Source organism: Ailuropoda melanoleuca, chromosome 3, assembly GCF_002007445.2.
Source record: "Ailuropoda melanoleuca isolate Jingjing chromosome 3, ASM200744v2, whole genome shotgun sequence".
Lineage (NCBI taxonomy): Eukaryota > Metazoa > Chordata > Mammalia > Carnivora > Ursidae > Ailuropoda > Ailuropoda melanoleuca.
In genome coordinates this window covers 27,517,852-27,534,815 of record NC_048220.1, presented here as the reverse complement: position 1 = coordinate 27,534,815, position 16,964 = coordinate 27,517,852, and the positions used below count along the sequence as shown (strand labels likewise).

The 16,964-nt window shown below is 32.8% G+C and overlaps 1 protein-coding gene across 7 annotated transcripts in view; it reads right to left on the bottom strand.

The window, feature by feature from the left end:
• Positions 1-759: 759 nt before the first annotated feature.
• The window catches only part of MATR3 (matrin 3), a 45,864-nt gene continuing 29,659 nt past the window's right edge, over positions 760-16,964 (bottom strand). For 5 of the 7 annotated variants that reach the window (XM_034656091.1, XM_034656093.1, XM_034656090.1 and 2 more), the window contains 13 exons: positions 12,282-12,343; positions 11,271-11,312; positions 10,821-10,933; positions 10,173-10,225; positions 9,538-9,663; positions 8,902-9,027; positions 8,555-8,722; positions 7,433-7,564; positions 6,927-6,970; positions 6,455-6,830; positions 4,335-4,701; positions 3,749-3,870; positions 760-1,967 (listed from right to left, as the gene is read on the bottom strand). In XM_034656091.1, the coding sequence (XP_034511982.1) occupies positions 1,917-1,967; positions 3,749-3,870; positions 4,335-4,701; positions 6,455-6,830; positions 6,927-6,970; positions 7,433-7,564; positions 8,555-8,722; positions 8,902-9,027; positions 9,538-9,663; positions 10,173-10,225; positions 10,821-10,933; positions 11,271-11,312; positions 12,282-12,343 (1,782 nt within the window). In that variant the 3' untranslated portion in view covers positions 760-1,916. The remainder of the gene's footprint in view (positions 1,968-3,748; positions 3,871-4,334; positions 4,702-6,454; positions 6,831-6,926; positions 6,971-7,432; positions 7,565-8,554; positions 8,723-8,901; positions 9,028-9,537; positions 9,664-10,172; positions 10,226-10,820; positions 10,934-11,270; positions 11,313-12,281; positions 12,344-16,964) is intronic. The other 2 variants (XM_002912582.4, XM_034656095.1) reach the window with 1 other exon arrangement.

Here is a 16,964-nt window from a genome sequence, read left to right as displayed (position 1 = left end):
TAATGCAAAATCAAGGTGTCTTTAAAGGTTTCCTTCATCGAGGATTAATGTAAGATTAATCTAAAGGCTAAAATGATAGTGGTAAAAATGTTCAACTTTATACCAGGTTTAAGTGAAAACATTCCTATGAAAAAAAGCTTACTTATGAGAATTTTTGTTTTCTAAATGTTATCAAATGAAGATACTGAACTTTCTTTTCTACAGTTTGGTATAGCCAAGAAAGTCCGACCTGTGAAAAAAGCTATCACGACAGGAAACAATTAGGGATTCCAATGCACACATAATGCTTTGTGTTGCTTACTGTTAGTTACAGCTGGAATTAAACTAAAGTGGGTAATTAGTAAAGGCCAAAATTAAACTGCAGAAATAAACTGGCAAGGATTTTTTGTGCATGTCACATTAAAAAAACGTTAACCGCCTTTCAGGGATACACCATGAAATTCTGATATATCCCTTAAACACATTCAGACCTAAGAGTTCCAAAGAGAATTCCTGTTAAGTTCTTGTATTTTTTAAAATTAAAAATTTGTTTTTTGACAATAGGTAAATCCCTTACACCAAGAACCCCAAAAGATTTTGAAAAGCTGGTAGAACTAATTCGTAATATTCCATGTTATTTCCAACTTTATTGTTTGATACTTAGGTCTAAACACGAGCTTTTGCCATTTCTTCACTTAGCATTTTAACCTCCAAGGTTTTTAAAGACCACAAATAGCCCCATTTTTATGTAACAGGAACAAGAAATCCACCAGCACCAAAAACTTTAAAACTCAGATCTTTAGTAGCAGTCTTTACAACACTCTAGATTAAAAATGTAATAATTTGTTAAAGCATGCAAAAAAGTGTAACAGTGAATAAAAACCACAACTGACAAAAATACTGGTTAACATTCCAAACATGTATAACCAATGAACATGGCCTATGTTTTTTTTTTATTGGTATTCACTTCAGAAACTTGAATCCACAGATATAAGCAGTATATTACCAGAAAGTTACAAGTAAACACAGATTATACATGCAAATTTCTGTCCACAAAGGTCACATGTGCAGGTTTATGAATTAGAAGCGTGCGTCTAGATTATGGCCGAACTGTTTTTAAAATGCAGAAATGTAAAATTACATCTTTTATGAAGAGACGGTCTACACACTTCAAAAATCAAATGTTGCTTATACCAGATGTATGACAGCTACGGGATTCAAGTGACAAGCAATAAGATCTCAAGAAATTAATACTGCTCAAAGAGAACGGGAATATTTTTATATTTCACTGAAAATACATTGACTACTAGAATACGAAATCTAGCAGGAACTTAGGGGAAAAAATTACAAAAATCTAAAGCCAATTACTTAGTATTTCTTATTACCTAAACAACAGCATGACATTAAAAGAAAACTGCACCTGCTTTTAAATCACCAATCTCATATTAATGAAGATCTCCAAATAAAAAGCAACCAAAAAAGTTTCAAACTCCAAACAAAAAGTCTGCAAGGCTCAGATTAAAATGTGGAATGTTTCAGATCAAAGTAATAAAAATACAACTGGTTTTGTTCTTTATTGAACGGAATCAAAAGTTTTGACATTTCCTTGAAGCTTGGAACTAAATTTCATTTCTCTGAATGACTCTACATCTTTTTTCTTAGTGGTGCAAGTTGTCTTAAATAGCTTACAAGTCAGTCTCTACAAAGTACTTCGGTCTGTTACCATCCTGATAAAACAAAAACAGTTCTTCATTAACTTAACCGTATATGTATTTTTGCTATAACACTTAACACATGAACATACATCTATTATTTTTCCACTAAAACAAAAGAGTACAATAGTTTTCTTCTAACTATCAGTATTGTATTTAAAAAAGGTTAACATTAAAAACAAAGAACCATTATTTTCTTTGAAATCGTTAAGCTTCTTGCACGTCTTAAGCTTCCTTCTTCTGCCTGCGTTCTTCTGCCAATTTATTCAGAAATTTCTGAGAAGAAAAAAAAATTACAAGGATTAAGTCATCTAAGAAAAACTAAATGGATGAACTCCAAAATAAAATATTCCATCCAAGTTTATGAATTTGAGTGTAATTTAACTAACATTATCAGTTATTTTAAAGATTCAGTTATTCTTAGGTCAGTGTACAAAACTAAACTAGATCACAGTACATTAAGATACGTGAAAAAAATGATGAAATGTGAAAAGATTATTTCAATTAACATTCACTTATAGAGATAAGAAAGCAACTGCCACTGCTCCAAGAACACAGAGTAGTTAAAATAACATGCATTTATTCAAACAGGGCGCTTTGCATTAAAGTGGGGAAACATTTTCTCAAGGGTAGTAAATATTTTATCTGTGGGCCATTCTTTATTTCAACTACTCAATTCTGTTACAGCAATAAAGCCAGCCATCAACAATACTTAAATGAATGACCGTGGCTATGTTCAAAAACAAACAAAAAACAACTCCCCCACAAAACACAACATCTACAAAAGCAGTGACCCCTGTATTACACCTATAATTTCTAGAGTTTTAGGACATATTAAGACATTAAGTAACCACCCCTTCCCAATCTAGAACACCTCAAGTTTCTTTACTTCTGGGTAGAATTATTCAACTCTACAGTTACTCCCAATTGATGAGAGGGTAAAAGCCATTGAAAAATACTCAGGAAACTATCAAAGTATCAAGTCTTGTAACATTAGCAAAATATTATATTGCATAACAAATTCTAATGAAGTTGCCAAAGTTCCTTTAAAATAGAAGAGAGCCGCCTCCAATAAACAAATGAAAATTAGAATAGCTAGAAGATATTAGAAAGTGTATCATTTAAAAATTATCAAAAAGTATCAAGCATCAAGAAACAACTTTTGTATTTTAATACTCTTCTATGTAATATATGTTTCTGCTACTAACAGAATTAAATCACCATTCTTTTCTCATACGCTAAAATGTAAGAAACATATAGGTAGCAAAGAATACCTTCATTTCAAACTAGTGACACAGCCAAAAACTGGCATTATTTCCTAAATTCAAGGCTATCTTTCCCTCCCCCTGCTAAATTCAAGACTATCTTTATCCATCTAATAAATCAACACACAGACCATTTTTGATGACAAAATACTCCAGTAGCTCTCTACTATTAAAGCAGTGGAAAAAACCAGGTTATTTGTAATTAATGAGTTAACTCCTTTCAAGTTTTTTCTGTTTATTTGTTTTAATACTCACTTCTTAGAGAAGTCATTAAAATACCAAATTTCAAAATATCCAAATAAGAACTTGTTATGCTTCATTATGTTTTATTATTCATTTATCCTTTTATCCTTATATGCCATCAGTCATAAAACTCACAGAATATCATTATTAATAAATAACACCACCAATGTAAAAATCATTAAGTATGAAGGGACAAGACACTTCATAAAGTCGAAAAAGCTTTTTTATTATTACACTTGGCTTTCAGGCCTCCAGAATCTTCCAAATTAGAGAAATTACAGTCCAACACTCATTTGGCAATATTTAGATAACTTTAATTGTAACAGAATTTATAACGTGGCTAGAAAATTATTCAATTAGAATGTACTACAGAAAAAGGCTCAACAGATGTTCCTAGAATTCATTAGACTGCTTAAGGCCCATCAACAAAGAAATAAAAGTGTCATCTCCAGGATAAGGCATTGTGATGGGTCTATAGAAGGTACCATACACATTTTACTTTGCATAAATTTACATAAAAGAACTCTCTTCTTTTAGATTCAGCCTTACCTTTAATTTCTGGTAATGAGGAAGGCTGCTGCAATGAGTATTCTTTGCAACTTCTTCATTTGTATAAAAGAGTGAACACAGCTTACAGTAAAACCCTGTTTTAGGTATCACATAGTCTATACCTAGAACACAAACATATATTCTTACAAATTTAGTAAACTGAAAATTTTAATTAGCGTTCTCAAATCTTTTTTCCGTCATTATTACTTGAATGAGACATATTTGTGAGAAGTCCAATACAGCCTAAGCTAAAACAAAACAACCATATTAGTTAATTGTACTTAACTGCTGTTTAACTGTACTCTTAAAAGGCAGAAATATAAAAGGTAAAGAAAAAGCAGTATGAAATACTCAGAAACCTTTATGTGGAAAAAGACCATATTGTGAAATGGTAACAAAAGATAATACAAAATGAGAAGAGTTGGTTAAGTGGAAAAGAAAGAATATATAAATTAAGGTTTACAAACTGTTCTGCAGAGAAATTCAAAATGGTATCAGAATTTAGGTTAAAACCAATTAAAAAATCTTATTTAGTAATAAGAACTTGGGAAGGGTGAGAGGGGAAGAACAAAGCCTTAAATCTCACCAACAGGAACATTGGGCTGATATGGTCCAATTCTATACTCATCTGGGATTGTATAGTCCTCCTTGTTTTCATCACTTTGGCCATCTGCATTTTCACTTGTATCTTTGTTGGGATCATCAGCATTCTCAGCAGATTCAGCGCCTGGTTCTGTATTTTCCTCATTTTTAATTCCATTTTCCAACGCTGCTTCGTTTTCTTGATCAAGTTCCTCGATCTTGTCCACCTTAATTTCAACCAAACCATCATCATTTTTGTCACCAGATTTAAATGCCATGCCCGATTTACGAAGTTTCTGAAGTTCCGAATCTTCCTCATCACCAACCTCATCTAGAGTGACAAAACCTTCCATACTCCCTGGGAAACGACGCTGTTAAGAAAGACAAATTTACTCTGCAACAATTATCCTGCAGCATCCCTTCCATTTGCTTTACTTGAAGGGAAAGGGATAGCGTCTTTGTCTTTATTCATTCTTTCAAAATACTGACTTTTCCTTTCTCCCCCAAAATGACTTTTTTAGAAAACAATTTTGTTTTGAAACTAAATAATTTAAAGCTTGACTCACATGAAGAGCAGAAAATAAATGAGATAAGGACATTATATTCTACACTTCTTAAAACAATTAGGCTGCAAGGGACTGTATCAAAGATGTGATTTGATGAAAGTAGTTCAGTGGTATCTTTTGGAAGACAGTATCTTACGATACAACTGTTATTTAGAGAACAGTCTAAAGTAGTGTAGTGGTTAAAAAAAGGAAAAAAAAATATTAAGCTCTGGAGCATGACTGCCTCTGTTTAAATTCTGACTCTGCCACTTCTAAGCAGTATGACCAAGGACAATTTACTGAACTTTTCTATGCCTAAATATCTACTGCCTACAGTTACTGTGAGGATTAAGTTTATTAGTATACACAAAGAGCTCAGAAAAATTTACAGCAGGTAATAAATATCAGCTCTTAAGAGTGCAAACGTATTATGCAAAATCATGCACTTCAGCCAGAAAAATAACTTTAAGACTAAGTTATGTGACTAGGTGCCTGGGTGGCTCAGTGGGTTAAGCATCTGCTTCGGCTAAGGTAACCATCCTGGTCCTCCCAGAGTCCTTGGATCCAGTCCTTCTTCAGACTCCCTGCTCAGCAGGGAGTTTGCTTCTCCCTCTCCCTTTGCCCCTCCCCCTGCTTGTGCTCACTTGCTCTCTAATGAATAAAATCTTAAAAAAAAAAAAAAAAAAAAAGAGAGAGAGAGAGAGACTGTTAGGTGACCAAACCATTAAAATCTGGAGGTAAAAATGTGTCTTCCAATAGTTGAACGCTGCCTTACAAGGAACCAATGGACCAGTAATACTACATCTCACTTAAAGAGCCATTTAACATAAGGGGCTTCAAGGGCATTTTAGTGCTCTAATCCTTAATGTAGATCACCAGTAGACCAATGGCCTTTACTATTCTTTATGCTATGTATTTTCATATTTGTATTCACCTTATATGCTTATCTGTGATGTGTATTGTAAGAAAAAGATCTTAAAAAAATAATGTCTTAAAAGCTACTGAATTATCAAGCTTATATTTCTCAAATAGGAAAATTCTTCCAAGTTTGACAATTATTTATTTTTAAAAAAGATCTTATTTTTAAGTAATCTCTATACCCAACCTGGGGCTCAAACCCACAACCCCAAGATCAAGAGTTGCATATGTTCCACTGACTGAGCCAGCCAGCGCTCCAAGTTTAACATTTTTTAAATGAGTGGCAAAATGTTTTAAGTACCTTGGGTCAATTCACTTATTATAAACTCATATCCCATCTTTTTAAAAACAAGCTGGACTAAAAGGCTGCCTACCAGTACTTATACACTACCACTATAATACACAAATATATATAGATTTAGGTCTTCCTCGTTCTTTACTAAAAATTTGAGCTGACACTTTTTTTACTACTATAAAAAGTCTTATTTAACCTATTTATTGCAGAGTTTACTTTTAAATATTTATTATATATTATGGTTCATAACTGATTTTTTCTAATATAAACAATTCTCTTTAACCTGACCCTGCTAGTGTAAATAATAGAAAACTAGATCAGATAAATGTTTCCTATCAACACAGTCAATATACAATCTTCCTTTACCTTTTTTAGCTTTTTCTTTGCAGCTGCCGAAGCACTGGCATTTCCATCTTTTTTCACAGCTTTGTCCGAAGGTTCCTTTTTCCCATCAGAAGCCACATCACCTAAATTAGCAAGATCTGTCTCATCTCCCACTGAACTGCCACTTTCTAGCAGTGCTGCTGCTTCTTCTTCATCTACGAGTAGCTCATCTTCAGATTCAAGAAGCATGTTAGGTTCTTGCTCCGCTTGGTCATCCTTTGTATCTTTTTCACCATCTTCACCTGACTTCTCTTCTTGTTCTTTACCTTCAGTTGTACTTTCAGTCTTCTGGGAACCATCAATCTTGGACTTCTTATCGCTTGGAGATTCTTTGCCATCTGGAGAGTAAGATCTTTTTCTGAAATCAAAAGGATACCCCCCTTAATTAACTCTCCTGAGTTGGAAAACAAAAGTTCAATATACCAGTGTATATACACACACAAAATGAAATTACCGAGATTTATCTTTTTTCAGTAAGTCAATGCCTCTGTTGGGAATCTAAAAGACAAAAATTTGTATCAGTTAAATAAATGTATTAGAATACGTTCATGTGCAGATTATGTAATTATCCAATGAACTAACAGTTGAGGAATATCCTTTATATCATCAACTAAGCTTATTCAATCTCAGTAACCATACCTAAGAATGTAAGCAGCCTACAATAAGCAGTTCATTACAATCAACATTTCAACACAGCACAGAGCAGTGGATAATAAATATTTTGGTAGCAGAACTCAAGTTCAAATAAAATCTTAAATAAAACAGATAAAAGCAATAAAGGCATTTTTAATGTAACACCATTTAATAAAAAAACAACAAACTTCTACTGAAGAACTGGGGGGGGCTGCGATCTTTAAATAACCAAATCTTATATTCTTAACAAATAACGTTTATAAGAACACTGTAGCTTGAAATATGTGAAATTAGCTTTATAATGATGACAAATCCAGTACTACATACCCTCAGTACCAATTTTTTATATTTTTCAGACAAGTCAACTTTCACACATCTCCCCTGAAACCAAAGGGCCTTTTTCAAACAGTGGTCGACCATTGCCATTGCATCTTCTCTGGTCTCCATCTCAATAAAAGCCTTAAAAAAAGGAAAAAAAAAAAAAAGACAATCAGCTCACAAGATATTACTTAAAATAATGTAAAAAAATTAACTAAAAAAGTCTGGAAACATACAAACTCAGAATGCCATCCCAAGAGTTAACAACGAAATAAAGATGTTTTATACTCTCCATTTTTAAAACGAAAAACCAAAGTGATTATAAACTGGTATTAATTTTTGCATACCAATATGGCAAAATCGAAGTAAAGAAAGTATCAGGATACAATGTTCTTATTCTGAAATTTATCCTTCAATTATGATACAAATATGTAAAAATGTATATGCTGCCAAGTCCACAGCACCACTGGTACAGTACAAAAAATTCTGATTATCCATCAACTCAGGAAGTTAAATTTTTTACAATTTATTCAATGGAATCACATATAAAGTGAAAAGCAACAGTATCATGTAATACCACTTGAGGTAAGGACGAAACAGTATACCTACATACACAGGGAGATTTTTTGGATGCAAACCTAGAAACAAATAGTTACCATCTTTACTTTCCACTTTATAGTTTCTCAGTATTTACTCACTTTTACACACTGAGAATCTTGTGATTTAAAAAAAAGTATCACCATTTAGCAGTTAGGTGAAGAAAATTTAAAATTTGTCTATGAGAAGATAATTATATTCTCCCTTTATTAAAAATGAAAACACACACAAAAAACCCTTAAAGTACTGAGAAATAATCTTAAAAACTTAAAATTTGTTTAAATTAACATATAGTGTATTATTGGTTTCAGAGGTAGAGTTCAGTGTTCATCAGTTGCATGTAACACCTAGTGCTCATTACATCTTGTGCCCTCCTTAATGCCCATCAGTTACCCCACCTCCCTCCAATAGTTCCTAGTTTGTCTTCTATAGTTCAGTCTCTTATGGTTTATCTCCCTCTCTGATTTTGTCTTACTTTATTTTTCCCTCCCTTACCACGTGATTCTCCTTAAAAACTTCTACATGTGGTATTACCTGACTTTTCATCCTCATCAATATATAATTTTTTATTTTTCCATAAGGCTCAGCAAGCTTGAGAACTGCACTGTCAGAATAGCCAGAATGAGGTAAATTGCTGAGATGTATCACACGTCCAAGCTCCTGCTTTTGATCAAACTTCTGGTCTGGCTTCCCCTCAGGTTTCTAAATAATAAACAGAAAATAAAAGACAAACAAAAAAGGCAAGGCTAATGGTGGTATGTTATAATTATTTGTTAATAGTTAAGGTAATTCTAGTTATTAACAATAACTTAAAGTGGCTGAAGTTAATAAATACTAAAACGATGGTTGGTGGTACAAATCTGGAAAAAATTGATAATTACCTTTATTCTTTTATACTTCTGTGATAAATGAACTCTCACTGGCTTGCCAAATACTAATGCTGGTGTGGTTGTATAATAATCCACTGCAGCTTGAGCATCCTCTGTAGTTGCCATTTCAATAAATGCCTAAAATTGGACAAAATTATTATTTCCAAAACAAAAGAACACTGCCCAAGTCTTTTTAGATATATGTAATCATTAGAAAGCATTTTTTAAAGTCTAAAAGCAGAACCAACATTGCTAATTTGCTATTTTATTAAAGGTCATCTCAGATTTTACTACCTTCATGCTACTCAAGTGTCATTTATTACGTATATTGTATTTGAAATAATTTGGCACCCATTCTGGTAAATGTTTGGAATGGCTTCTCAAAGTATTATCATCCTTTTATAGCCCTTATAGTAATATAATGACAATTTTACTGCTTAAGGATCACAATTAATAAATTTACTAAATATCCATTAGGCCTAGAAATTAATGTTATTGATGTACTTCAACTATTTGCTTTTCTCTACTACATTCCTTATTAATGATTTAGGATTACATTGAGTTCTTTTTCTAATACAAAATCATATAATTCCTTTAGGAAATGTATTAGTAATGAATAAATTTTACTACACTTATTTCAACTCCTACCTCATTGATTTTATTTAGAATCAGATGATTTGAAATGACTCCAAACGGTTCCACCAGCTGTAATAGTTGATACCTCAAGTTTTTCCCTCGCTGAAAATCCATGATGTGAACAACCCGGCTTGTTTCCTATTCATTAGGAAAAAAATCAAGAAGTCAAGAGGTCTCTTTAGAATCAAGATGAAACAAATCATATATATATACATATGTGTATGTGTGTGTATATACACATACATACATACACATACATACATACACATATATTTGAAGTTTCATACTCTAAAGTCAACCAGAACAGCGTGTATTTAAAACAACTCATAACATTCTAGAGAATTTAAAAACTACACAGGAAATCAGATTCACTGGGGTATATCTCAAAGTTTCAGAAAGCCTCTGCAGTTACTTTTAAATAGAATACTGTACACATAAATGGACAGCAAAATTTGTTACACTCAAGGTGAGATCTCTGTACTATGGGTATATGAAAATTAAAGTCATATATAAAAGCTTGATGGTTTTCAAAAAATAGCAATCTTTTTGTAATAAAGGACTACAATACAGATTCAATTTATAGGAATCTCAAAGTTAAATTACATTTCCCCAAAGAACAAAGTAAAAGAAAGAACTGTATTACTGACCACTCTGCCTTTTTGCATGTGTCTTGGTCCTTGCAAGTTCCCATTTCCTGCACCTTTATGGAGAAAAAGTGATTTTTTTTCAGTCTTATAATAAATATACTTATTATTATAATAGTTTTAAGTGAAAAATGTGGTATCTTCCTTCCTTTTTTAAGATTTATTTTAGAGAGAAATAGAACACACAACAGGGGGGCAGAGGGTGAGGAAGAGCAGCAGACTCTCTGCTGTGCACAGAGCCTTACAAAGGGCTCTATCTCAGGACCCTGAGATTATGAACTGAGCAGAAACCAAGAGTAGGGACACTTAACCAACTGAGCCACACAGGCACCCCCACCCTTTTTAAAGTAGGCTCTACACCCAGCCAGGAGCTCAATGTGGGGCCAGAACTCACAACCCTGAGATCAAGACCTGAGCTGAGATCAAGAATAGGATACTTAACCAACTGAGCCACCCAGGCGTCTCAGGAAAACAGGGCATCTTTCAAACACAGATCAGAGGTTACCACAAATATAATAAGAACCATGTCTTCTCATGTGATGTGATGTTATTTTTGGATAATTTTCCAACAAGCCTTCTTTCACCTCTAATCGCTGCATTTAATTTTTATGGTAAAAGCTCTTAGGAAAAGGTAACAAATTTTATAATCACCCAGATTTCCTCTTGGTCCAACCGCTGGTCCCCCAAGATGAAATGAGGGAGGTGGAGGTCCCAGAATTCCTGGTGCTGGGTTTGTAGACTGCTGAAGCATGAATGGATCACCCCTAGTAACGTGAGACATAAAATGTAATAAATGACAAAGAGGTCCATCAGAAATAATTAAGATTTATTGTTAAAACACCCCTTTAATGATTATAATTCCAATCTTTGCAGGCATTTATGTGTGAAGTAACTAGGGAAAAAGCTATAACAACAATAAAATAAAAATCACTAACATAAAAATTAGAATTCTGAAGATTCTTTTACCCATAGTGACTCATACCAAACTTTCATATTTAATAAAGATACTCAAAATATTTTTTGCTTATAAATTTTTAAAGTTTAACCTGAATTCCTTAAATGATCTCCTTTATAAACAAGAGCTTAAAAATTTTAACTTACATTGTATGTCCTGTATCATTGTCAGGATTCCATTCTGGGTAGCTTTAAAGAGACCAGAAAATTAACTTTAAAATAAAACTGTCCTTTTCACAAAATAGCCTTGTTTGGCCTTTAAAACAGAGTTTATTTATTAGTGATGTTATAGGAGAGTCTAAGTGTTAGAAATATTACAGTTTAAAACATATCATATAGTCTTCAAAAAAAACCTCCAGAACTTCGAAATAATCCAAATGAACAAGAATAAACTTGTTCTGTATTGAAAATGTAGGTAATATATGTTGAAGTTTAATTTTAATATTTATTTGGTAAGACATAAGGAGGAAAAAGTGCTGCATGGGAAATTGGAAATGTGGGTATACAGGGAAACAAGGACAAACCAGAGATTTTCCTTCACCAAAATTAAATACCCATACCAAAAACAGAGCTGAATTGTGACACTAAAAAGAAAAGAAAGCCCCAACGAAGCTAGACATATGTGAAAACTAGTACTCTAGTGAACAATGGGTATGTGTGTTTAGGCAGGGAGATGCTTTATGAACTCAATTCCATTCCAGCAGCTTAAAATCAGAACCAACGATAACTCAGAAGCAAAAAAATGTATCTTGACGGGTTTTGCTTGACAACTTGTAATTTCTAATGACTTTTCCCCTTCTCTCGATCTGTATTTTTAGAGCACGTATTAACTCTTACTGAAAATGTCTGAGTCTATTCTATGTATCAAAGGCCATCTTTAAGTCTATTAAAAATGCCTGCAATTTGTAGAAAAAGAGCCAATGTCTATCTGCCCTACAAATATTAAATAACAAAATACCACTATCACTGAACCTAATATCCCGAAATGAGATTCCACAGCTAAACATTTTGTTTTGTAATTGGTAATGCCTTATCAGTATCAGCTATGCAGTGGTAACAATGTGGATTATCACAAGCAAATGATGAACTCCCCAAAACCAATCAATGGCTGTTTCTGATTCACGATACGGATGCTTGAAAGGTATTTCAAACTCCTACATTTCAAGAAGAAGCTGGCATCGACGACTGTGACTTGCTCCATTGATATGTTGACTCCACTCCTGCAGCAAAGTAAATTAGTAGAATTAACAAAAATAAAGCAAAAATATTTTCATTTGAACCAAATTCTAGGAAGTTAATTTATATGCAGTATGACAGACTGTAAAAACACCTGACCATTCACTAGTTACAATGAATTAATTTAAAACCATTTCTCTGAATCCTTGTAGCATGATCCTGCCCTCAAATACGCCATGCACATTCTTGGAAAAACTGGGTAACTTGGTTAACATACTAATAGACCTGACAGGGAAAAGACAGAGTTAATAAAGATCAAGAATAATAACTGACCTTGAGATCAGCTAAACATACTAATCTCTGCTGTGGACCGAACTGGATTATATACATTGTATCATCAGAACTGCTTTTTATAAAATTCTATGATAAAATATCCATGCTTCTATCTACTTTTCTAGAAATGTTATAAATGTGATTAGTTAAAAATAGGATCTTTCATTTTATCCAGCTTTGAGGCATGTTCCAAGTGCACTACAGCCATGAAAAGCTAAGATTCAAAAGGAATGGCTTTTCTAGAAAATGCTCCCCACTTATCAAAAAACTAAGCTCCCATTCTATTTCCCAAAAGTAAAAAAGCAAATTTCAGAAATGTCTGTTTCCAAATTTTAGGGAGGGAAACATTATATTTGTGATTTGTGGTTAGTTTTAATTTAAGGGATTAACTTCTTTCCTATTTTATGCAAATAAGCTTTCTTTAGTTAAAAATCCACATATAAATGATCAATGTTTTACACAATTGAAGAAAGAGGAGTTAGGAAAAGTAGGCTCTGCTGTCAGACTGCCTAGGTTCCATTCCCAAGGTGCCACTTAGTAGACATGAATCCTTGGTACGTATTATTGAAATTTACTATGATTCAATATTATCATAGGCTTTTGTGTAAAGTGAATGACTAAAGGTAAACTGCTTATCAGAACATTGCCAGGCACATAAGAAGTGCTCAAAAAAGGAAAAAAATGAACTGTAATTACACTGCTTATAAAGCTATCTCGTTTTACAATTCCCTGCTTTACAAGTATCATTTCACAAATTCCCACAAAATGAGGCAACTTTTGTCACATCCACACTACCTAATACATTATATTTGGAATATAAAACACGCTCAGGCAATGTTTTTAAAAGGGGGTCTCACTTAGAGCTGAACTAAAATAAGAAACCAAATACAAGAGATACCTTCTTGAAAAGCTTCAGAATGGTTTTTTATAAACCTAATTTTAAAAAATGAATTTATATTACAAGAGTTTACATACTTCCTCTGCCCTAAAAGAATTAACTAAAATCCTGTGAAAGAACTATGGAAGCTCTATCACAAAGCTAAATTGTCTTTTAAAAATAATGGCTAATATATCTAAGGAACTTGAAGAAATCTCTCCAGCTGGCTCCACAACCATTTATTTGGGATATAAAAAGTTTGTACTTGCAAAGCAACAGACCACTGACTTATTGCAGGACGCTTTTAAAATGGCTGTAAGAAGAGGCGCCATAGGTAAAGTTCACAAAATCCCTAAGAGGGATTAAACAAATACCTTAACTCAGAATTTTCTGGACTAAAAATATTCAGATTTTATTTAAAATGTTCTTGAGAAGCAGTGTCTTGGGAGAGGAGTAAAAGTTACCCTATTAGGCATGTTTCTACTTCACAGGAGATGAAAAGGGTATCTAGTTGAACAGAAAACTATTTATATCCATTCCTCAATGCTCTTTAAAGGTTCAAACTTATGGTAAATGTGTAGCTGGTCTTTCAAAGTACTAGAAGGAAGGCCAAGATCAAAGAACTATTACGTACCTCCCAAGTCCACCCATTCCTAATCTGCACTACCACACCGATCTTTGGTTTAGAGTGAGGATTAAGAGTCAAAGGGTTTTTAAAAAACCTATATCCTTGATTCTACACTGAGGTAACTTTCGCATCAGATTAATAAGGTAAAAGGATTCACGTTTTCAATGCAGAAGCTCTGTAGGAAAACTATATTCACCTTGATGTCTTTGAGATACCTCAATTATATAAAGAAAGGATAATTTGGGAGAAGCACTTCTGGAATGGCAGAATAAAGAATTTAAGGGCTTCTAGAATAATACTAAAAGGAAAAATATGAACTCAAGTGACAAGACAGTGAAAAGGCTGTAGCGGGCACTTTTAAGTGAAAAGAATTTGAGGGAAGTTTGAGTTTGTGGAGAAAAGCAATTTGACATTCTAAAATGACCTAGAAAGAAATAAAAGCAACACCATCACTGAAAATCACTTAAAATATCAAATAATGACGACAAATTAGATCACGTTTTTCACCTAAAAGTTCCTTATTTCACAGTAAGATGAAGTTTTGATCATGTAAGCTATTTAACACTACCACTAAGTGAAAAGAACAGATTTTCCAAGTTATGCAGCAATACCAGAGAGCAGGATTAAATGTTTAAAAATTTTCATTATCCACTTTCACCACAGGAATTTTCTCTCAAGTCATTGTTTCTATATCAGCTATAAAATGAGAAAGGACCACAACTAAAGGTAAATAATTATTTTTTCAATAATGCAGATACCCAGAAAACATGAGCTGTTAAGGAAACTGGAATACAATGAGAACCCAAGTGCTTAAACTTCTTAAAATTGATCCAATTACAAAAATAAATTTTGTAAATCATTCAATCAATCAATCAAAGGGCCTCAATTCTTAAATGTTCCCAATACTGTGGCAGAATACCAAAACCAACTAGGGCCCAAGCATTTTTACAGGTTTAAAATACCTCTTGCACTAGGTAGGGTATCTTACTCTTGAATCCAAAGTTTCATCAGATATTTTAAAACTGTTCTTTTGTCAATTTGGATCCATTTAGCTGTAGTGATTTATTAATATTATTGTTCAAGAATTAACAGGCAGCAAAATTTGGAGAGAAAAGATTAATCACAAATAATAACAGAAACTTTTCTCTGATTAAAGCCCTCTTGTGGTTTCCTTTTGTGTTCCTTTTGTTTTTCTATGTGCAAGCAACAAGGGTAAATACTGCTCAAAGTCAGAATAAGATTTCCAGCAACAGCTCTTGATGTATGAGGACTCCATTAGCAAAGATTTTAAGTCCCTTAGAATCACTTTCATTTGAGACACTGTAACGAGCTATTTTCCTTGGAATTTAGAGATCCTATCTGAGAACACTGATCATATTGCCAATTCTGCAAAAGGCAAGAAGTAACAGAAAAAAACTGAGCCACCAAAGTTTTGTGGACCTTTTCATTAAATTAAATCCCACCAGAGCTAAAACTTTATCCAACATATTTGGAAAAAAGACAGCACTAAAAGACACCTAGCAAATAAAATTCCCTAACTTTTATGAGTTTGGGGTTATGTCTTCAATAAAAATTAATCTAGGAATTTAAATTTAGCATTCAATGTTAGTTTATTTTATTTGGATTAAAGATTAAAATATTCCTTGTTTGTGCTGTACTTAAACTATTATACATTAATTCAAAAGATTTTTGTATTATAGGAATACATGAATTTAGCAAAGAATTAACTTCTTGAAGATATTTTTCAAAGTATTCTGTAAATTCAAGTAAAAGAAGTCTCTTAATTATCTGAGGCAAAAATACTGAGATCCAAACACAGAAAACAGAGTGACTGGTAAAACTTTTAAATAGAATATTAAAAACAAAGTCACTCATGATCTATGATTTAGTTTACTCAAAAAAAAAAAATCAAGTCACTAAAAAATGCATTTTAAAGGGAGAGATATGAAAAAGAAATGATCCTTCCAGATGTTACTGTAAAGAAAAAACCCTGAATAGGAATCATCAAATCAATTTCATGGCAGTAACATGTTAAGTAGAATTACTGTACAGCACATCAGGAAATATGGACAGCCAGAGACCACACATAGATCAAGCTATTAGAGTGCTATTATGTTGACTTTTAAGCCAACTGCACTGTATATCGAAAAAAATTCAGTGAGAATGAGTAACACTGAAAATGTTGGAAGAGAAAGGACAATGTATTTATAAGGGCATTTTGAAAAAGCTCCCATTTTGCTAGATGTGATAATTAAAGCAAAGGAGAATTAGATATATATATATTTTTTGCTCAAATGACTATACCAGAAGTCTAAGCCTAGTCAGAAAAAGAATATGCTTATGAGGAACATAGAGCAGGATACTGCAGTAGTTGATTTTTCCAAGTCTCTAAAGGGACAGATGCAATATGGGATAATAAAAAGTGAGTTTTTGAAGTATGTTTAAGAAAGTTGTGGAAAAGGAGAAAAAAAATGATGAAAAATTTCAGTCATAGTATGAGAGTTTGTGTTAAAGGGAAATTAAAAAAGAAGAATGAACTCATCTAAAATATGAAACATACTGAAACAAACACCAGGGCTCTACATTAACTCTTTCCCTGTAGCCACAGATAAGGAAAAAAAGAGAATTGTTCAAGAATACATCTTTACTACATACAAATCAGCAATCAAGACAGATGGAGAGCTGAAATCTAGCATCCTGAATGGCAGAGCACATTGACTGCAAAAAAAAAAAAAAATACTTAAAACAATTCAACAAAGCAGACAAAAAACCTGCTTAAATATATGATTAAGAAGAACATATTGATGCCAAAAACCAACAAGATAAT